This window comes from Octopus bimaculoides, chromosome 1 (assembly GCF_046866305.1).
Source record: "Octopus bimaculoides isolate indiv1 chromosome 1, ASM4686630v1, whole genome shotgun sequence".
NCBI lineage: Eukaryota > Metazoa > Mollusca > Cephalopoda > Octopoda > Octopodidae > Octopus > Octopus bimaculoides.
Window position 1 is genome coordinate 112,786,976 of NC_142928.1, and position 24,301 is coordinate 112,811,276.

The window sequence follows — 24,301 nt, forward strand, 5'->3', positions numbered from 1 at the left end:
TATATCATCCTATCTACTCCCAACTCTACACTCTGAATTTTCCTTCTCTTTTTTTTTTCTTTTTTTTTTCTTCTTGCCCAACATACTATCTGGTAGCGTCCTAATCTCCAACGGTTTTTTCAAATGAATTACGTTATAACCTTTTCCAGCTATAGTTCTCATACTCGGTTATAATGTCTTAAGTCTAAGCTGGTTCTAATACATTTCCATGAGGAGAAGTTTACATTTTTAACATCGCCGATTCCTATGGATCGCATAAATTGTAATTCTTTGAAACATATGTCGGAATAAAAGTATGCAGTTATAACATGCGTTTACTCCATTCTTTAAATTTATATATACTAAAATACCCAAAATATCAAGGAGTTTCTGCATCACAAACAGGAGTTACACCACAGTTATTTTGTGATCTTTGCTACCCTGGTATCTATTAACCCATTTATTTTATCCGAATTATTTTTAATAGGAGAAAATAAATACATATAATTATATATATATATATATATATATATATATATATATATATATTAATATCATGAATATGAAGAGGATTATTAAGAAGAATATTATATATTCTTCTTAATCCTCTGAATAACCCTAAACTTTAACTTTATACAATATAGCAATGTTGTTTAAAATATTTTACTATAGTACTACATGATAAGATTTCCCCCCTTTTCATTATCAATGGTCTGCTAGTGGCAGGCCCCCTTAATTGTCAGCTAACATCTTGATTTAAGTTTTCCTTTACCAAATCTCATGATATTACTTCTAATAAATCTTGATTTTTTAATGACTATACCCACTATGATTTCTGTCGACTCACTCAGCCCTTTCTTCTCTCGGCCTTAGATATACAAGGATTTGATAAAACTAGTCTATAAATTAAAACTGACCCCATAAAACAGTGACAAGCAAAATCTGTAACAAGTCTTTCTTCTTGATACTTTAGTAGCTTCTAAGCTGAAGTGAAGGTAGCATGTTCTTTGTCTATCTCATTAACTTCTTGGATATTTTAAGTAAAATTATACAAATTGTCCATCTGTTTTAATTTAATTAAATTCTATGTGTTTGTGCAGCTGAGGATTGCTCTGCATTTAAATTGATGTAATGGTTGCATCGTTCAATTAAATGGAGTTGCGTGAAATGATCGTACTGCATTACCTCTGGATATCCTTATTGCTTATTTTGATATCAATACATGTATGTATATATATACATGTATGCATATATATATATATATATATATATATATATATATATATATATATATATGTGTGTGTGTGTGTGTGTTTGTGTGTGTGTGTGTATACACACATATATACACGTAAATATATTCATATATATATATATATATATATATATATATATATATTAATATCATAAATATGAAGGTAATAAATTAAAATATTTTATTACCAGTGGTTAGCATGCATAAATAAAAGTCATGAGACATAACATATTTTAAAAAATATAAAGTGTATAAAATATTTTTATACACAGAGAGGAGACACTTGACAGGACACCTTACATGCGAGAAAAGGCAGTTAAAACCCAAACAATGAAAAAAAGAATTCATGAAGCACGCTTTTACAACACTAGAACAAGCAACATCGCTAATTAATGAATAATTATGCAGTTGCAAATATGTACTGAAAACCTGTGCGCAAGACAGCTACATCTTTATCCATTATGGATTTAAGCTCAGTGTGCAAGCGTAAACATATAGTCCAGCAACAAATAGACAAATTTAAAACTGTCCTATATTGCCTCATAATTATAAATATTACTAGTGTAATTATGAGGGTAATAAATTGAAATGATTTATTATTTTATCAATAAATTAAAATAATTTATATACTCACATATATGTCATCATCATCGTTTAACGTCTGCTTTCAATGCTAGTATGGGTTGGACGATTTGACTGAGGGCTGGGGAAACCAGATGGCTACACCAGGCTCCAATCTGATTTAGCAGGGTTTCTACAGCTGGATGCCCTTCCTAACGCCAACCACTCAGAGAATGTAGTGGGTGCTTTTACGTGTCACCGGCACGAAGGCTAGTCAGACGGTACTGGCAATAGCCACGCTCAAAATGGTGTATTTTATGTGCCACCCACATAAGAGCCAGTCCAGAGGCACTGGCAACGATCTCGCTTGAAAATCCTTACACATGTCACCGGCACAAGTGCCAGAAAGGCGATGCTGGGTACAGGTGCCATCCCGATTTCGCTTTCGCTTGCCCCAATAAGTCTTCGCAAGCTGAGTTTCGTGTCCAATGAAGGAGACGACGTTGGTCAGAAGTCATCGCCTCGGTGAGGCCCAATGTTCGAAAGTCTTGCCTCACCACCTCAGCCCAGGTCTTCCTGAGCCTACCTCTTCCACAGGTTCCCTCAACTGTTAGGGTGTGGCACTTTTTCATGCAGCTATCCTTGTCCATTCTCGCCACATGTCTATACCAGCGCAATCGTCTCTCTTGCACACCACAACTGATGCTTCTTATGTTCAGCTTTTCTCTCAAGATACTTACACTCTGTCGGGTATGTACACTGACATTACTCATCCATCGGAGCATACTGGCTTCATTCCTTGCGAGCAGAGGTAAGAGCTCTCTAAACTTTGCCCAGGCTATTCTTATTCTAGCAGCTACACTTTCAGTGCACCCACCCCCACTACTAACTTGCTCACCCAGATAGCGGAAGCTGTCAGCTACCTCTAGTTTTTCTCCCTGGAATGAGACAGAAGTTGTTTCCTGTTTGTTTACAGTGTTTATTGCACCTGAACATCTGCCACATACAAAAACTAGCTTCCTAGTTAACCTGCCTTTGATATTGCTGCACCTCTTATGTGTCCATAGCTTGCACTGGGTACATCTTATAGAGTTACTACCTACACCTTTTCTACATATTGAGCAGGGCCATCTACCTGAAGGGGTTTGTGTTTTATCTACCTTCCTACTTATTAGTACTTTGGTTTTAGCTAGGTTGACTCTAAGGCCCTTTGATTCTAGTCCCTGCTTCCACACCTGAAACTTCTCCTCTAGTTCTGATAGTGACTCAGCAATTAGTGCAAGATCATCAGTATAGAGGAGCTCCCAGGGGCAACCTGTCTTGAATTCCTCTGTGATCGCCTGGAGGACTATGATAAATAGGAGGGGGCTGAGGACAGAACCTTGGTGGACCCCTGGCTCTACTCGGAATTCATTACTGTGCTCATTTCCAACCCTCACCTTACTGACAGCATCTCTGTACATGGCTCGCACAGCTCTCACTAACCATTCTTCTATCCCTAGTTTCCTCATTGACCACCAGATAAGGGATCGGGGGACCCTGTCAAAGGCTTTCTCCATGTCAATGAAAGCCAGGTACAGAAGTTCATCCTTGGCTAGGTATTTCTCCTGCAGCTGTCTTACCAGAAATATGGCATCAGTGGTGCTTTTACCTGGCACAAACCCAAACTGCATCTCATCTAAATTGATTCGCTCCGTAATTAGTTGTGCTATGACCCTCTCCGTGCCTTTCATTACCTGATCTAACAGCTTGATACCTCTGTAATTATTTGTATATATATATATTAATATCATAATTATGAGGGTAATAAATTAAAATAATTTATTACCAGTGGTTAGCATGCATAAATAAAAATCATAAAATGTAACATATTTCAAAAAATATTAAGTGCATGAAAATATTTTAACTAATTCATTTTTTGTTCATTCTAGTATTATAACAGTGTGCCTCATGAATTATAATTTCCGTAGTTTGTGTTTTAACTCCATGTAAGAAGTCCTGTCAAGTGTCTTCTCTTTGTGTATAAAAATATTTTATACACTTTATATTTTTATATATATATATATATATATATATATATATATATATATATATATATATATTCATTTATTCTTTTACGTGTTTCATTCATTTGACTGCAGCCATGCTGGAGCACCGCTTTTTAGTCTACCTCTTCTACAGGTTCCCTCTACTGCTAGGGTGTGACACTTTTTCACACAGCTGTCCTCATCCATACGCCACACATGACCATACCAGCGCAGTCGTCTCTCTTGCGCACCACATCTGATACTTCTTAGGCTCAACTTTTCTCTCAGGGCACTTACACTCTATCGTGTATACACGATAAAAATAAGAAATAAGTGGAGATTTTAACGTTGAGTGTATTAAATTTTAAGGCTCTATAAGAAAATGACTCTCCCCAGACACAACAGTATATATATATATATATATATATATATATATATATGTTAAATATATATTTTTTTTAACCAAAAAATTTGGTAAAAAATATAGTATCTGTTAACAATCTTAGCAAAAAACTCACAGTTGAGTTTCTGAATATATATCAACTTTAAATAGAGCTCAAAATTGATCCGTTGAAAATACTTTATTACAACAACAATAACAATAATAATAACAAATAGACCTATGTACATTTCGATAGAACATCCAGAATGATTAATACATATCATAAAATATTATAAAATATTATAAAATATAGGATACTCCATCTCCTCAGGGTCCCATTATTATTGCTATCATCACCATCATTATTATTAGCAATACACATCCAAAAAAAACCAGAAACCATTCAAATCTAATTTTCATAGTTGACCCATGAAAATATACAAAACAGGATGAAAAAGTAATAGATAGCACACAACTTTCCAAAATGTGCAATGAACGAGCAAACGGTAAATTTCCTCAAATCTAAACCTAAAAATTTTATATTATAGTTTCATTTACTGTTCAATTTAGAACGCTATGAGCAATAATCATCAAAATAGATATCAAATTAAATAAATAAATAAATAAATAAAGAATGTAAGAAAGAAAGAAAGAAATCATGCCGTAGAAAACAATTTTTTAAAAGAATTTCTTAATTATAACATTCAAACTAGAGTAAAACAAAAACACACTTAAATGATAATAATAATAATAATAATAATAATAATAATAATAATAATAATGATGATAATGTTCTTAAATAAAATTCACTCTAAAAAACTCTAGCACATACCAATATACACAATTAAAATAAAATTTAATCTTATATCAATTCAGCAAAAAATATATACCTCAGTACTATCATGCTATATTACATCTCAATATCCGTATTACATTTACATTATCGTAAATTGTAAATAAGAACAGAAACCCGTCTTCAATGAAAAAAAGTTGATATATTTAAAGTTTAAAGTTGATATTTAAAGTTGATATATATATATATATATATATATATATATAACGTGAGAGAGTTAGGGGTTGGGGGTACAACCCACTAAGGGATAGTATCTATCCAGTATACTGCTGGGAGGGTACCCAATTATTGCTACACTAGTGCTATACTAGGTGCAATCAATGGGAGCGGGTAAAAGTGGAGGTTTTACCCAAAATTTGTGTAACAATTAGAAAATGGAGGATAATATATATATATATATATATATATATATATATATATATATATATAAATTTAAAGAATGGAGTAAAACGCATTTTTTTATTGCATACTTTAATTTCCGACATATGTTTCGAAGAATTACAATATATGCGATTCATAGGAATCGGCGATGTTAAAAATGTAAACTTCTCCTTAGGGAAATGTATGGGAACCAGCTTAAACGTAAGACATTATAACCGAATATGAGAACTATAGTTGGAGAAGGTTATAACATAATTTATTTGAAAAGACCGTTGGAGATTAGGACGCTACCAGATAGTACGTTGGACAAGAAAGGAAGAAAAGAAGAAAAGAAAAAGGAAAAAAAGAAAGAAAATTCAGAGTGTAGAGTTGAACATTCCTCTGCAATTTTTTATCGGATTTATATCATCCTATTTTCTCCCAACTCTACACTCTGAATTTTCATTCTTTTTTTCCTTTTTCTTTTCTTCTTTTCTTCCCTTCTTGTCCAACGTACTATCTGGTAGCGTCCTAATCTCCAACAGTCTTTACAAATAAATTACGTTATAACCTTCTCCAACTATAGTTCTCATATTCGGTTATAATGTCTTACGTTTAAGCTGGTTCCCATACATTTCCCTGATGAGAAGTTTACATTTTTAACATCGCCGATTCCTGTGGATCGCATATATTGTAATTCTTCGAAACATATGTCGGAAATTAAAATATGCGTTTTACTCCATTCTTTAAATTTATATATACTCAAATACCCAAAATATCAAGGAGTTTCTACCTCATAAACAGGAGTTACACCACAGTTATTTTGTGATCTTTGCTACCCTGGTATCTATTAACCAATCTATTGTGTCCAAGTTATTTATTAATTAGGAGAAAATAAATACATATAATAAAATATATATATATATATATATATATATATATAACAGAAATATGTTAGAAAACAAAATAGAAACTACCCGTGGAAATGTAGGAAAGTAAGCAGAAAAATAAGAGAAAAGGCACATTGAAAATCAAAAAGAAGGTAAGGCTTTTTATGAAAAGTGACGATATATATATACAATTAGATGAACTGAGGTAGGAATAAAGGTAATAAAAGTCATTATTGTGAGTTATTAAAGAGATTTACAAGCATACCGGTTTCGTAGTAATACTAGTCATTGCTTTGAGTATACACCGAATTCTGAACGGTGTCAAGTCTATTCGTCCCTTAGTAAAAAGATTATGTGTAAGGGAGGTAAGTAGTTTTGGATTTGGTGCAATTAGGGTAATCTGGATTTGTAGTGTGAATGGTGTATGGGATGTATGGGGGTTAGTGGTGTTCTATATGATGTTATGTGTTTATATTTAGTTGAAGAAGATATTTATTAATGAAAAATGCCTCTTTATTCATTCTTTGTTGTGTAGACGTGTTCTGTGAACATTGATAGAAGGGAAAAATTAGGAAATTAGGATTAAGATTCCTCGCACACCTTTCTATGTGTCCACTGACCTGTATCTGTCTGTAATGTGGGTGGCGGATTTGTTCTTTGTGGAGAGTAGTTCTTCTACGGAGTGAAATTCCTGTTTGGCCAATATAGTAATTACTGCACCCTAAGCATGTAATGGCATAGATTAGATTTTCCGAGGCACAGGTGAAATTTGATTTAATCTTAAAGATTTCACCTTGTTTAAAGTGGAACTCAGAACCCCCCAAAAGGTGGGGGCAAGTCCCACAGTTAGGTCGACCACATTTTTTCACTTTTGGTTCTGTTGTTAATGGATACAGTCTTGCACTGGTTAATATTTTTTTCAGTGATTTAGGTTGCATTTTACTTTTGATAATTTTGTGTGAGTCTAAAATTTTGTTCATTGTTTTATCTCTTGTGAGGATGGGAAGATTTTGGATGATAACGTTAAAGGCTTCGTTGTTTCTAGGGTTATGTGTGGTGATGTATTTGGAAGTCTGGTTTAGTATTTCGGTTGACTTCCCTTAATGTTTGTAGGTCTATTTCCTTAGCTCATTTGATTCCATTATTTATTAAAGATATTGGGTAATGTCTCTTGATTAGTATTGATCTGAGTTCAAGGAGTCTTCGTTCACGAGTATCGGGGTCCGAAACTATGGTACAGATTCTTTTCGCTAGATTATAAGGTATATTAATTTTTATGTGTTTGGGGTGGCATGAGTTAAATAATAGGTATTGTTTAGAATCTGTAGGTTTATAGAAGATGTCTGTTTCTATGTGGTTATTGACTATTTTAATTAGGATGTCAAGAAAAGGGAGTAGTTTACTGCTGTGTTCCATAGTGAATTGTATGTTGCTATTAATATTGTTAAGCATTATTTTGAAATCGAGGAGTTTGTCCATGCTGTCATTCCAAAGTATAAAGCAATCATCCAAATACCTCTTCCAGTTCTCCTTTAAATAGCAATGAAAAGAGTTGCCATATTTTTGTAATGATGAATGATATATATTAAGCTCTAGGTAACCCATTACAAGGTTCGCAATCACTGGCGCAGCTCGGGTTCCCATTGCAATTCCACATTTTTGTCGATAGTAAGCTGTATCGAACATGAAATAGTTGTTCAGCAGGATGAATATGAGTGCTGCGATTATAAATCTGTGGTTGATGCGCCCTGGGATCTCTTGTGGGTATTTTTCTAGCCAGAAGGAGATCGCTTCTATACCATAATCATGTGGGATATTGGTGTACAAATCCACCACATCGAATGATACCTTCACTTATTGTCTTCGGGAGGTGGTTTAGCATATCTAAGTCATCCCTGTTATATATATATATATATAAGTAATACTTGTACATGATGTGTGGTGAATTTAGGGAAAGAAGTCCCATAAAACTCATCAATTTAGTTAAAAAGGGAAAAGACAAGTTGTTAAAATATATAAGAGAATTTTAATTCATGCAGATGATTGTTTCGTACACAGATAAAACAATAATGCAAATTCATGTTTGAATTGAATTAAATTAATTTAATTATATATATATCAATGTACTCTTCAGTGGAGAAAGTATAAACAAAATTTACAATGAACTTGAGAAAAGATATAGCAGAAGAATAGAATCTAAGAGATTCATATTTTTATCCTTATGAGAAAGAGATGTGAGTCAAGTTAGATATTAACTATAACTAAAGGCTATAACAGTTATTTGAAAATTTAAGTAAAAAGGTATCAAAGAAATGTTGAATGGAAAGGCACTGCTATATTTGAATTAAGATATGAACTGACAGTTGAAAACATTACGTAGTGTGATGTATTTTTAAAAAATTTATACATGGGAATGAAATTAATCTTGAAGAGATAGTGTATAAAGCGTTAACATAGACAAGTATTAGAGAGGTAAAAAGGCTTAAAGAGAGAATATGATGTATAAGAGGGACTTATGTTTGCATAAAAACTAATATTCATTAGTATGTATTAAATATAAAGCAGAAAAAAATAAGTAAAAACAGAAAAAATAGTTGTTAATATTACAACTGAAATAGTAAATACTTGCTTTGGCTATAAAGACAAAAGAAGTGATGTTGAAATAGGGAATAAATGTGGGAATACAGAAAAATAAATAAATCAATGTAGGGGAGATAAATGAGCTGGGAATGAAAACAGTAAATAAATAAAAAGGTTTATTTTATTTATGTATTGATGTGTAAGGTTATACAGTAGCTGTGTCTTAGTATAAATAAAAATTTATGAAGCAGTGAAAAACTAGCTTAGAATTATGTGAGAGGGATATGTAATGGTAGTAGGGTAGTATTGATATTCAAGTAATGGAAGAGTATTGTCAATTATGAATATATATATATATATCCGTATATATATAAGGCAGGATGTGTGTGTGTGTACGTGATTGTACTTTATGCACGTCCACAAATTAGCACGCATGTCGCTCCAATTTTAGAAGGAGATTTGTCATGACGCTATCTGCATTTTCGTCAACTTTTTCTCTCAGAGGCACCCACGTATAGCTGTAAAAATTGATTAACTTTTACCAATTTTGAAGTTTGTTGACATGGCGAAGTCAAACTGCGTACGCGCGTGAAGAAGAGAGAGAGAGAAAAAAATACTGTGTTTCTGACAGGGGGGAAATACAGAGTGTTTGCTAGCGTCTAACAAAAAAAAAGTCAATAAAAAGTGGGGAAGGAAGACAAAGCGTCTAAGGAAAAAAATTTCTCTAACCAAGACAGAGTTTGTTTGCCAGCGTCTAACAAAAAAAAAAAAGGAACGAAAAAGTGGAAGAGGGAGACAAAACTTCTAACGAAACAAAATGTAGGGAAGGAAGACAGAGTAAGTGTAAAATGCTTTTTTTTTCTTAACATGAGATATAGTTTAAAATATAAGATGTTTTTGAAAGACACTATATTCTATAATGAGATTATATATACTTTCTCACACAACAATTAAAATATATTTATTTTAAATCGTTCATCTTTCTCCCCCCTCTTACTCTCACACACATGCACATATACTACTTTGGGAGCGAATGAGTTTTGTTTATATTTCACAACTATGAAACAAAAAGGTATATAACAATTTATCAGTCACCACCCCCAACCCGTTTTTCGGACCACAAAAAGGGTTTGGTAATTTTTCAGATTAACACCCGCACAATTTCCACTAGGGTGTTACGGTTAGCGTTTTAGGGTTAGGGTTAGGGTTTTACGGTTAGGGTTAGGGTTAGGGTTAGGATTAGGATTAGGGTTATTATTGTACTAATAATGCATCTGTACACTACGTTACGGGTGCAACAATTTCCAAATAAGGGACAATGGGACTTATTTCTGCAGTTGCACCTAGTGGTGCTATCAACCTATTTTACCTCTTATAATTCCTAATTTATCCTTAAAGTTATGGAATAATACTGAAGAAGTACTAAACTGGTTTAAATCTATTGACAACACTGGTAACTTTTCGTTTATTCAATTTGATATAAATAACTATTATTCTAGCTTATCCCCTATTCTCCTAAATAAGGCTCTTATTTTTGCTATGAATCGCTCCCTCATTACTAGGGATAAGATAGATATTATTTTGTTAGCTAGAACTATTATTGAATTTGATAGCAAGCTCTGGACTAGAGCCGATACCCCAGAAAATTTTGATTTACCAATGGAGTTGAGCGATTCGGCTGAAATTACGAATCTAGTAGGAACTTACCTCTTATATTGCTTAAATAAAGAAATCCCAGAGCTAAAAGGCAGTCTATATAGGGATGATGCTTTATTCATTATCCCTAGTAATAATAAATCATTCATTGAGAGAATAAGAAAGAAAAGTAGAAAATTTTTTAGAAGTTTTAACTTAAATATTACATACGAATATGGTACTAAGATTGTAAATTTTTTAGATACCACTCTTAACATAGAAGCTAGATTATACCACCCATATAGAAAAGAGAATGAAGTTACTAGATATGTAAGTAGATTATCCAATCATCCACCAAATGTATTAAATTCTATAGTTAAAAGTATTTCTGAAAGAATTACTAGATTATCTTCTAACATTGATATATTTAATTCTAATTCAAACTACTATAATGTGGCTTTGTCTAAAGCTGGATATGACCAAAAAATTTCTTTCCTTAGTCCTGGTAGGACATCTCTCCTTGATGCAGATGATAATAATAATAATAATAATAATAATAATAATAATAATAACAATAATAATAATGATAATAAGCACCTGTACTATGCATCCGCAAAAATCTCAACGGTTCTATGTGGTGAAAAGATTAGAAAACGACAACACTCCCACAAAAAGCCTTCTTGGCAAGAGCGCATTCAACACCAAATTAAGCTACTTAGATCTGACATAGAATGTTTGAAAAACCTTAAATTTGATAAGAGTATCAAACCTACAAAGACCCAAAAACTAAAGAAAAAATATAATGTGAAAATCATAGTTGACATTGATACCACCATAGAAACCATCAAGCAAAAGGTATGTGCTAAAGCTGCCCGTATAGCAAGGTATGAAAAGCGTGTTAGATTCTTCAGAGATAATAACATGTTAAAAAATAACCCCAAAAATTTCTACAGGAAGATAGGGAAAACACCAGTAACAATAAAGTCTGTCCCATCAAAAGAAGAAGTGCAAGAATTTTGGAATAAAATCTGGGCAGAAGATAAAACACACAATGAAAAGGCCCCTTGGATTGATAGAATATCTACAGACCTAGACTCCTTAGAGGAGCAAAAGTGGGATGGAGTCAAGGTAGAAGATATAAGATCTGCTCTCAGGAGGTCAAGCAAATGGAAGTCTCCAGGAAAGGATAAAATTCCTAACTTCTGGTTGAATGCCTTCCCAGAGAGCCATGAACTGCTAACAAAACTTTACAACGATGTTTTGCAAAATCCTAGTTTGATGCCCTCTTGGCTAGTTAATGGTTTAACATTCCTGCTTCCAAAAAATGAGGAAACAAACGAACCAAAAAATTATCGACCCATAACCTGCTTAACAACAATGTATAAGATGCTAACATTTGTCCTAACCGAGTACACCTAATAGAAAGTAGCATATTCCCTAATGAGCAAAAGGGATGTAAACGTGGATCTTATGGTTGTAAAGATCAGCTACTCATCAATAAGATGATTTTAGAAGATTGTCACAAGCGACACAAAAACTTGTCAATAGCCTGGATAGACTATAAAAAGGCCTTTGATAGCCTACCACATAGCTGGATTAGGAAATGTCTGGAAATGTATAAATAGCTCCTACTCTGCGAAACTTTTTATCTGTAAGTATGAGATCATGGAGAACCACACTGACGTTGAACAATGACAATGAATCTCTAATTGCTGGAGATGTAAGAATTTCATGTAGCATTTTACAGGGTGACTCACTATCACCACTCCTCTTCTGTCTAGCCCTAATACCGCTCTCAAAATTGCTCAATGATGCACAGTATGGTTATAAAATATTTGATAAAAATATAAATCATCTCATTTACATGGATGATTTAAAGCTCTTTGCAAAAAATGACCAACTCAAAGGCCTACTGGCGATTGTTAAACAATTCAGTGATGACATCAGGATGCAATTTGGCCTTGATAAATATGTAAAAGCTACCTTTATCAAAGGGAAAATGACAAAAACATCTAATGTGAACCTTGACCAGCAAAATGTCATAAAAGAGTTAGAACCAGTGGAGAGCTACAAATACCTAGGGGTAATTGAAGGGGACAATATCAAGCATTCAGTGATGAGGGAAAGGATCAGAAGAGAATGTTATCGCAGGGTGAGAGCAATACTGAAGACAGAGCTGAACGCGAGAAACAGGACCGAAGCGATCAATGCTCTAGCCATACCAGTCGTGACTTACAGTTTCAATATCATTAACTGGTCAATTACTGAAATATGTAATGTTGACAGAAAAATACGAAAACTGTTGACAATGCATAGAATGCACCACCCTAAGGCAGATATAGAACGTCTTTATCTGCCAAGAAAAGAGGGAGGCCAAGAACTTCTACAGCTGGCATTAACAATGAAGGTAGCCACAGTTGGCCTAGACACCTATCTGAAAAACTCTGAGGACTGGATGCTAAAACTTGTCTCAAAACATGAAAGCAAGAAAGCATCTTACTCAGTAACAAAACAGGCAAAGGAATATCTAAGTGAATTCCAATTGCAACAAATTCAAGAATTAGACGAACCAGAAGCACCCGCAGAAAAAGCTAAGCGCTTGAAAACCCGTGCTAAAATTGCTGCTTTAGATATTATGACTGAAAAATGGCATGGAAAACCTCTCAATGGCAAATATCCAAAGAGAGCGAATAATGCAGATATTGACAAAGCCCTTACCCATCAATGGCTAATGGCCTTTGGCTTGAAATCAGAAACAGAGGGTTTATCATAGCAGCCCAAGATGAATGCCTACCTACAAAGAACTACCAGGCCAACATATTAAAGAACGGCAGCTCCCCATTATGTCGTATATGCCAACAACAAAATGAGACCATCGATCATGTTGTCTCCATGTGCAGGCTGCTTGCGCCTACAGAGTATCTCAACAGGCATGATAGAGCTGCACAATATATTCACTGGACTTGCCCCATGATAAAAACTGGTGGGAACACAAACCACCCCCAGTACTTGAAAATGATCACATCGCACTCCTATGGAACTTCACCATTCAAACTGACAGAAAGATAGATGCAAATAGGCCAGACATCATACTGAAAGACTTCAGACAAAAATCATGCCTCCTCATTGATATGACTGTCCCAATCGATATAAACATATCTGTCAAGACCTACCAAAAACTGAGCAAATATAAAGATCTTGAAATAGAAATTAGCAAAATGTGGAATCTGAAGACGAAGACAATACCTATTGTCATAGGTGCCCTGGGAATGACAGCGAAACGGGCTGATTACTACCTAGCTCAGATACCAGGAAACCCCAAAATGGCTGAAGTTCAAAAGATAGTGCTCATGGGAACTGCCCATATCCTACGTAAAATACTGTCTATGTGATCTCAAATTTTAAAACAAACACATAATTTTCTTATGGTTTCTTAAACATTCACTAGAACAAAACTGTACAAATCCAAATATATGGTACCCTAGGCATAACACCTACATGAACTTCTAACTTGTCTCTTGAGGTCTCTGGGTGAGACTTGGATCCAACTTGTACAAAGGCAAAACAAAAGTCAAACATAAAATGATAATAATAATAATAATAATAATCATAGATGTTATAACAAGCCTAATAACTTAAGTAGTAGTAGTAATGGACCAAATAAAAAACAACCCTATATGTCTAAAAATTTAACTAATAAGAAAAATAATAAAGTACATTTTAATAGTAGACTACATGCTAACACTAGTAATAAACCAGTGTTAGTAGACAGTAATGGCGAAACTAATGATATAAATAAAAAGTGTCCCACAACAAAAAGAACTACCAATCATAATAATAATATTGTTCTGGGAAGTAATAGTAATCAAAGTAAACCCCATACTCACCCACACAATAAATTTAAGAGAAAAAATAAAAACTCTATCTGGTTAAATATCCCTTTCAACTGTGCAATATCCACAAATATTTACAAAAAATTTATGAATATTTTACAAAAAAATTTCCCCTCTTCCCACAGATATAGTAGAATTTTCTCTTGTCATACAGTCAGAGTTTCTTACTCTACCCTTCCTAATGTAGGTTCAATCATAGCTAGGTTAAACAAAAAGAACATTAGGTCAGCTAGAACAAATGAAGTTAAAAATAGTGGATATGGTTATATGAATACAAATAATAATCTAGCAAATACCAATAATGATACTACTAATAATTATATAAATAGAAGTGAAAATAACAATGACAATAGAAATTATGAGGATAATAATAATATGCTTAGTCCTACCAACCATAATTTTAACCAACAAATAGAATGCAGCAGTAATGATGTTGTGGTTTTAACTGAAGTTGATGATAGGTTCAACTCCAATGAAAATAATAGGAATCAGGGACCTAGTTCATATAATATCAATATGCCTAATGCTGGAGGAATAATTCTAACTGATAGCACATCAGGAAACGAGTTAAATAATGATGAAAATGATCAGTATATACCTAATAGTAGAGTTGAGGAATTGATAAATAATTGTAATAATAATAATAGAGATATTAGAAATAATATAGGTGGGGTTGATAGCACCACTAGGTGAAACTTCAGAAATAAGTCCCATTGTCCCTTATTAGGAAATTGTTGCACCTGTAACGTAGTGTACAGATGCATTATTAGTACAATAACCAAGAATTATATTTACATAGGATGTAGTATTAATGTGAAACAGAGAATATATAACCATAGGTCTTCTTTTAGACTAAGACATAAGGCAAATAGTACGACATTAGCAAGTAAAATTTGGGAGTTAAAAAATAATGGTATTAATTTTAGCCTTAAATGGGAAATTATAAGGAAAGCTCAACCTTATAGAAATAGTAGATATAAATGTGAATTATGTTCTATGGAAATATATGAAATTTTTAAACTTAGAAATAATCCTAATCTAATCAATAATAGATTAGACCTTAGGGTATCATGTGTACACTGCTCTACTTGCACTTTTAAATTTTTTAAGAAGTAGTTTAAAAAGTAGTTAAAATTATCAAAATATAGCATTTTAACTTCTACCATGGTCATCTAGGGCTATTAATTAGCACATATTTTAAATTGGAAATTGAACCTTTATAACATATATTCCCGATCTCTCACCTTAACATATAATCTACTTGTGATAAATAAGATTTCAACCTTACTCCATAGAAGATATTTTTTCACACCACTTCTGCTAATGCTGTTAGTTCTTAATATGTATCTTAACCCTATATAGCTTATAAGAATAGGAAATTTTCATAAGTTTTATTTTATTTAATGCTTGACTTTAAAAGGATCATTATTATTATTACATTATTCCAGGGCTTGCAGCAATAATGTCTTGTTTATTTTGTATTTTTAACTTAAATAAATCTAATCCTTATGCCCAAAATAAATCTAATCCTTATTCAATTAATATTCTTTAATTAGCCCATGTTAGTCTTAAAACAAATTCATGACTAATGAAACTATTAATCAATTATCATGTTTCTGTATTGGATGTCCTTGTTAATTCCTAATATCATTTTTCTTTTTTTGTCCCTTAAACCTTAATAAACCCATTATTATAAACTATATAAATCTAATTCTTCTTCACATTATAAAAATAAAGCTTACATTTTATGTGTCTTCAAAATAGTATTATTATATATATCAGCTAAAATTTTAAAATCTTTTTTAAAATAATTCAAAATAGTTTTCATGAGCCCAATATACTTAATATCCTTAGACTTTACACCTTATCTATAGCCTCTGAATTCAATACTGACATTACTTCATGATTTTTGTATAAACTAATTACATTACATTTTATTATTATTAACATACCTCTTATTGTTAAAATATTGTTTAAACTAATATTGATATCTGTAAAACAATACTGATGCTCTATTCAGACTAAAGAAAAACCCCTGTTTGACCTATATGCTTAGGGTTTAATTCCTCAACATTTTGATAGTAGTAAAAAAAACCCAACCTATAAGAGTGTTGCCACTCTGACCAGAGAAACCTTTATAACCATACCCTTTATAGCCATGTCCATGCATAATGCTTACACCTTCCCTTTCCTTAGAAGTGATTGTTCCTTATACTATAACTACTAGATAAGAGACAATAAAATCAGAGACAGTTAGAATTTCTGCCTAGAACCAATTACTAGCCTGATAGACTTGGCTATGTCAAGATGGATTTTTATGTATTCTTCTTCCCACTTGGATTTGAAATGTTGCCACAATTATAATATGTCTATTCTACTGTAATTTTCTGCATTTTCGTGCAGCTGAAGATTGCTCTACATATTGCATTTAATGTAATGCTCGCATTACTTAAATAAATGGAGTAGCATGAAACGTGCATACTGCAATCATTTTTGAAATCCGTGTTGCTTATTTTGATTTTATTGTTGTACTTGGGGATGGTCATATTGCCAGTTTAGCCAATAAAAACACACGCACTGTATATTTGGTGTTAATTTGCTTCAGCTTTATATTACATTAATCTTAATCTTATTTCGGCCAGAGTTATTTTGGTGCAAATGGTTTTTTTATACAGCGCCTGTAAATAATAATAATAATAATAATGGTATTTTTTTATAAAAGCTTAAAGTTTATGGCGATCACTGTGCAATGACTAAGGAAAATAGTCTAATAAAGAGGCATATAAGGCTTATCTGCCCCTTTATTAGACTATTTTCCTTAGTCATTACACAGTGATCGTTATAAGCTTTAAGCTTATATCAAAAATACCATTAATATATATGTTGAATCTCTGAACGAGGTATAAACAGTAACTGCACGACAACATGAAGTATATTTGCCACTTAAATGCCGCTAGACCCTAAGGGTGAATGTTACTGTTGCTTTTAGCCCCAGGAGAACATCTCCTCCAGCTGGCTATTGACACACATCGTGCCCTGTCGGTATTTGCAAAGAGAAGTCATCCTTCCCATTTTGATCACGTGATACGCACGGACTCGAGTTTCTGGGTATTTACCCTTCGTCAACGTATGACAATCACCGATCTTCGATGTGAAGGCGTCCCAATGCAAATACGTATATACTTTTTCCAGTGATGAATATTCACTGATCTTGAAAAAGCGAAAACAAGCAATGTTAAATCTCTGAACGAGGTATAAACAGTAACTGCACGACAACGTGAAGTATATTTACCACGTAAATGCGGCTAAACCCTAAAAACCAAGTTTATAGTTTAATAATTCTTTTATTACCAGATTTTTTTGTGAAAAAATCTATCTGCAATTAATATTCCTTGACAGCTTGTTTCCTTCAGAAGAATTTTAAGTTCTCATTCCTTTTTATATGACTTAAGGCCACATAAAGCTGGTCATGGCTAAATATGGGAGCTGGCAAGTAAATAACTTTTTCGAAGTGATGTTTCCTTTCAGTTGCGCTCTCCATTACTGAAACTAACTTAAACTCATACAACTTAAAGCCACAAAAAGCATGACTAATAGTTGATGTTGTAAGAACTCCCTATTCAAAATTTATTAATATAAATTTCTTAATATAAATAAATTAGGCACATATATGAACTGTTAAATGTGTATTTATAATATACTTTTCAACTGCAGTTGTTTTATATTCTTGATACACTCAGGCAATAATTATTTTCTCTAATGAGTTTGTATATGTTTGTGTAGATGTGTGTGATTGTAATAAGTATTTGTAACACAACAGATAGAATATGGATGGTAAATCAAATTAATACACTTGTCAATGTTATCTAGTGGTTGTCTTTTGAGATGTGACATCGATCATCATTTGTTACTGAAAGAACGCTGGCTCACACACACAAACAATCACATACTTCCCTTGAACATGCACACACATACACATATACTCACACAGAGTTGAAACACTGTTTGATTTTTCTTTATAGCGTTGAATGTTCACCATCCCACTTCTATTGCACACACATACACACAAAAATTCACATACCTCCCTTTTACATACACACACATATACTTACACAGAGTTGATTTTTTTTTCACCCCTTCCTTTCTCATTCATATGGTGTTATGGAGAAAACACAACCTATAGTAGAAGATACATGATGCTCTCTTTGCCACTTCCCCTCTTTCACCTTTTAATGTGACAGGCAAAATGCTTAGCAGCATTTCGTCTGCCCTTAGATTCTGAGTTCAAATTCTACCAAAGTTAACTTTGCCTTTCATCCTTTCAGGGTCAATGAAATAAGTGCCAGTTACACACTGGGGTCGATGTAATCAACTGACCCCCTCTCCCAAAATCTCAGGCCTTGTGCCTATAGTGGAAAGGATTACAATTATTATTATTATTATTATTGAGTGAGAGAGCAGTGCATGCCATCAAAGTGACACTGGGGTAAAATATACAAAGCCCATTATATCCATCATGCCCACCTGTCTGATAAGGGTACACCATGCACATGCATCACAACCATATGTGCGCGACATGGTGATCTCATATCAAGATAAACAGTGCATGACCTTGCAGGTGGGGCCCAGTTAGAATTTTCTTCAGGTCGAGTAGCCCATACCGCTCAAAAGGTCCCTGAATAATGTTTGTTTAAGGATGTTGAGCAAAACACCCATGTTTCCAAAGGTGAATTATTCAAACCCCAAAGAATTCCTCTCAACACATGGCTATGATGCTCCCCCATTACTTCTGCTCATGATCAGAGATGCACATATTGTCAGCCACCAAGGGACATGCTCAACTGGTTAAGGTCAAACAACTGACAAGCAAATCTGTGGTATTGAGCAGAATATTTGCTGTAGCCCATCTTTTATACCAAGACAAAACAATGTACATAATAACGCTTCCAATCAATTAAGATCAGAAGCCATGAGAGCCACTGCCTGGTACTACATCCGGGCAATTATTATTATTATTGTTGTTGTTATTATTATTATTATTATTATTGCACTAAGCTGGCAGAATTGTTAGTATGCTGGGTGAAATGCTTAGCAGTATTTTGTCTGACTTTACGTTCTGAGTTCAAATTCCACTGAGGTCAACTTTACCTTTCATCCTTTCAGGGTCAATAAAATAAGTATCAGTACTGGGGTTGATGTAATCTACTAGTCCCCTCCCCTAAAATTTCAGACCTTGTGCCTATAGTAGAAAGGATTGTTATTATTATTTAAATTCCACTGAGGTCAACCTTGCCTTTCATCCTTTCAGGACAGATGAAATAAGCATCAGTTTAGCACTAGCTTGTTCCCACAAAATTCCAGGCTTTGTGCCAGTAATAGAAAGGATTATTATTATTGTTGTTGTTGCTGTTGTTTTTATTATTATTCTTTGTACACTTACCACTTCCATTGTGACCATTACCACCACCACCAGTACTCTTAGTAGTTAGCATAGTTAATTGTAATAGCAGTAGCAGCAGCAATAGTGGTGATAGCATTATTACTTATAATAGTGTCAATATTAGTATCAGCATTCGTGTAAAAAGGAAATATCAGAGGAAGTAGTGGTAGATTTATTAGTATTCTATCTCTGTCAAGTATAGTTACATTCGGTTTAGTTTCAGTGCGTTTGTGCACTGTATTTTGTCTGTTGAATATATTTCTATTTTAGGTTAGTTATGTCTGTCATAAATGGGTATTTTAAAAATATTTTTGCATAGTGTTGTTTAAGTTCCTCAGTCATCCTATTTATCAGCAGCCTATCTACTTTGATTTGCTTTCTATGGCTGAGTGACCTTTTTGATACCAACAACTTTGCAAAGTGTATTGGGTGCTTTTTTTCTTTGCAGGGCAAAGGACAACCCACCTCAACAGAATGGCTATACCGTAAAATGAGAGGTGTCTTTATGCCATTTGTTGAAAGGCTGAAGTATGATAGAGGAACAGGTGTCTTGATGTGGTGGAAATACATGGCATTCCACATCATATAGTGATTAGTGGAAGTAGTTAGAAAGATTGATAAAATGAGGACATCGAATGGAATTCCTGCTTATAGCTTTCTTACATATTGAACTGGGCCATTTGTCTGAAGTGGGTAGGGTTCTGTCTGATCTCTTGCTTACCAGGACCTTGATCTTTGCTAAGTTAACTTTAAGACCTGGAATATCTTTTCTAATTCTGTTATAGATTCTGCTATGAGAGCAAGATCATCAACATATAGTAGTTCCCATGGGCTCCAGTCTTAAATCCCTCTGTTATGACCTGAAGGACAATGATGACTAGGAGAGGGTTGAGGGCCAAGCCTTGGTGAACACCTACCTGTACATGACCTGTGCTGTTTCCACAAGCCATTCATCTACCCCTAGCTTTCTTTGAGACCACCATATTACAAGGCTTTCTCAAGTTCAACAAATGCCAAGTACAACAGCTTATTCTTAGCTAAATACCTCTCTTACAGTTGCCTGACTATGAAAATAGCATAAATAGTGCTTCTCCCCAGTGCAAAGCCAAACTACTTTTCAGCTAGTCTAATTCCATTCCAAATTGATTGGGCTATAACTCTCTCCATAACTTTCTTCTCTTGGTTCAGTTATTTGATGCCTCTATTATTGCTTCTATCTAAGGTTTCCTGAATAACCTGGTTAACTAACTATACAGAGGACTAGACCATAGCCTACTCTACCAGATATTTTAAGCATCTCAACAGTGATTATTGATAGACCAGGGGCTTTCCTTGTCTTCAGATACTCTACCATTCATTATCTACATCTAATAGCCTTTCATAGTAGCTCTTCCATGTTTCTTTCTTTTCAGAGCCACTAAGTACAGCTTTCATTACATAAGAAACTCCCTTGTTTTCCATTACATTAATCACTGCTTTACTCTCTCTCCTCTTCATCATTTCTACATCAATATCTATGAATGATCATTTTTTATAACTGAATTATGGTGAGATATATTTTTTTAATCCAACTTTTTTGGTTGTATCATTGCTACTGTTATTATATTGTTCCATTTCTATTTTGTTTACCTTGAAATAAAACATTTTGCACCTTTACATGAAGTTTCAGGTTCTATTCTCAAGACCAGTTTCATTGGTCATTGTTTATCCTTCTGAGAAAATGAGTTTTATGCTTCATTACCATTGGTATTTTTATTGAGAAATAATTTGGGGATATCATCATATAGAGAGCTTTAAGTGAGGACCAACATAGCACTCAAGGTTATCATACACAATCCTTTTAAGATGAATTTTAAAGTTGTAAAGAGTAAACAGTGTTGCTCACGTCAAAAGAAAATATCATATATATATATATATATATATATATATATATATATATATATATATCATCATCATCATCATCATCGTTTAACGTCCGCTTTCCATGCTGGCATGGGTTGGACGATTTGACTGAGGACTGGTGAAACCAGATGGCAACACCAGGCTCCAATCTAATTTGGCAGAGTTTCTACAGCTGGATGCCCTTCCTAATGCCAACCACTCCAAGAGTGTAGTGGGTGCTTTTACGTGTCACCTGCACGAGGGCCAGTGAGGTGGTACTGGCAACGGCCACGCTCAAAATGGTGTCTTTTATGTGCCACCCGCACAAGAGCCAGTCCAGCGGCACTGGCAACGATCTCGCTCGAAAATCCTATGAAGGCCAGTCAGGCGGTACTGGCAACGGTCACGCTCAAAATGGTGCATCCCGTGTGCCACCCGCACAAGAGCCAATATATATATATATATATATATATATATATATATATATATACATATCAATGAAAAATATTTCAATACAAAAGTATTAATTTCCAGTAAATATCGGTGCCTTGTTGTACCACTCTTCTGAATTTATATATATATACATACAAATAAATGCCAATTTTTGTGTTTCAGTAGTTAAACTGTTGATTTTCTTTAGCTCAGCATGAGCCACTTCTTGTTCAGATCTTATCACCTAATCTTGATGATGTGTCAGTTTTGAGTGCTGGACCTGCTCAGTTTGGTTACAATCTCAAGAATTCCTCACCAGTAAGTTACCAGAACACATCTCTTTACTCTAATATTTATGCATGTGTTTATAACTATACTCAAATATGCTATCAACTTTTACATATAAAATTCTTAAATTTGACATGTTTTTCTCATAATTATTGAAGTTTGTTATTTTTGCTACATATTTGAAGTACTAAAACTTTTAAAATTCTATGAACATAATACTTTTGATTTTGGTTTTGTATTTTTTGTCATGCTGGCTGTTAAATATGTTGCATATAAATAAAAGAAAGACTGTATTTGAGCTAGAAATAGGCACTCATAAATTGAGAGAAGACTCGCGTTGGTCTTTGATTATGAACAATCTATGATTTGTACAATGACGTTAATATTGATAAGGAAGTCAAACCATATTGTTTGCATTTTAATATTAAGACTATTAAAAACAAAACTACATTGTAATGTGTCATTAATGAAGTGAAAAATAGTTAAATTGCACTTTTGCTTACTTATTTCACTTTCATTGCCCATGTAAGCAACTAGTCTCCAATAGTATTTAAATAACAAATTCTATTGATGTAAAAAAAATTCTCACATTATGTGCTGTGTAGAATTAAACATTGTTTCCAAGTAGTCTTATTCTCTTGAGTTACTTTCAGATACTGTAAAATATGGTGTCCTTATATCTGGTTGGTTATTGATCAACATGATTTTTCTCAGATTTAGTTATTATATGAAGTGATAACTTTATGGTCTTTAACAGAATAAATCTTTCTGTTTAAGAGAAAATATTCTGTAAATTCACTCAGATGCAGTTAATCACATTTGAGTAGCTAGCTACAAAATGGCATCCAGATATTTATTTTAAAAAAGCATGCTATTAAAAACCAACAAAAATGCCCTTATTTACATTATTTGTATTTGACTGATATTTGTCCTCATCTTGTTTGTTGTTAACACGTTTCAGATGATATACCCTCCAGCCTTCATCAGGTGTCTGAAGGAAATTTCGAACCTGGGTTCTCATTTGATGTTGTTGTTGTTCTTGTTCTTGTTCTTCTTGTTCTTCTTCTTCTTGTTCTTCTTCTTCTTCTTCTTCTTCTTCTTCTTCTTCTTCTTACTCTTTACTCTTTTACTTGTTTCAGTCATTTGACTGCGGCCATGCTGGAGCACTGCCTTTAGTCAAGCAAATCAATCCCAGGACTTATTCTTTGGAAGCCTAGTACTTATTCTATCGGTCTCTTTTGCCAAACTGCTAAGTTACGGTGACGTAAACACACCACCATCGGTTGTCAAGCGATGGTGGAGGGACAAACACACACACACACACACACACACATGCACACACGCACATATATATATATATACAACAGGCTTCTTTCAGTTTCTGTCTACCAAATCCACGCTCATAACCACTACGCCATATGCCCATGGGCATATGGTGTAGTGGCTAAGAGCGCGAGCTACTAACTCCAAGATTCCTAGTTCGATTCCAGGCAGTGACCTGAATAATAATAATAATAATAATAATAATAATGATAATAATATAAAAAAATACCTTAGGAATGAGAACCCAGGTTCGAAATTTCCCCAAGACACCTGATGAAGGCTGAAGGGTGTATCAGCCGAAACATTGTGTTAACAACAAACAAGATGAGGACAAATATCCATCAAATGTAAATCATGTACATAATTCCTCATCTCTTAAATATAGAACTGTATTATAAAATGCCCTAATCTTCAGTAGAGATTATGTTGGCTACTGAGCAAACAGGGAAAGCAGTTTGATATTAGCTGTTGCTATAGAGTCTTTTTGAATGCAAATGAATCTTTGATACTGCTGTAAACCGACTT

General features: G+C 33.7%; 1 protein-coding gene across 2 annotated transcripts in view; it reads left to right on the forward strand.

Annotated features, from left to right (window-relative positions):
- Window positions 1-24,301, forward strand: part of LOC106874050 (ER degradation-enhancing alpha-mannosidase-like protein 3) — a 465,143-nt gene that overhangs the window by 393,015 nt on the left and 47,827 nt on the right. For both annotated transcript variants that reach the window (XM_089356169.1, XM_089356161.1), the window contains exon 18: window positions 22,374-22,483. In XM_089356169.1, the coding sequence (XP_089212295.1) occupies window positions 22,374-22,483 (110 nt within the window). The remainder of the gene's footprint in view (window positions 1-22,373; window positions 22,484-24,301) is intronic.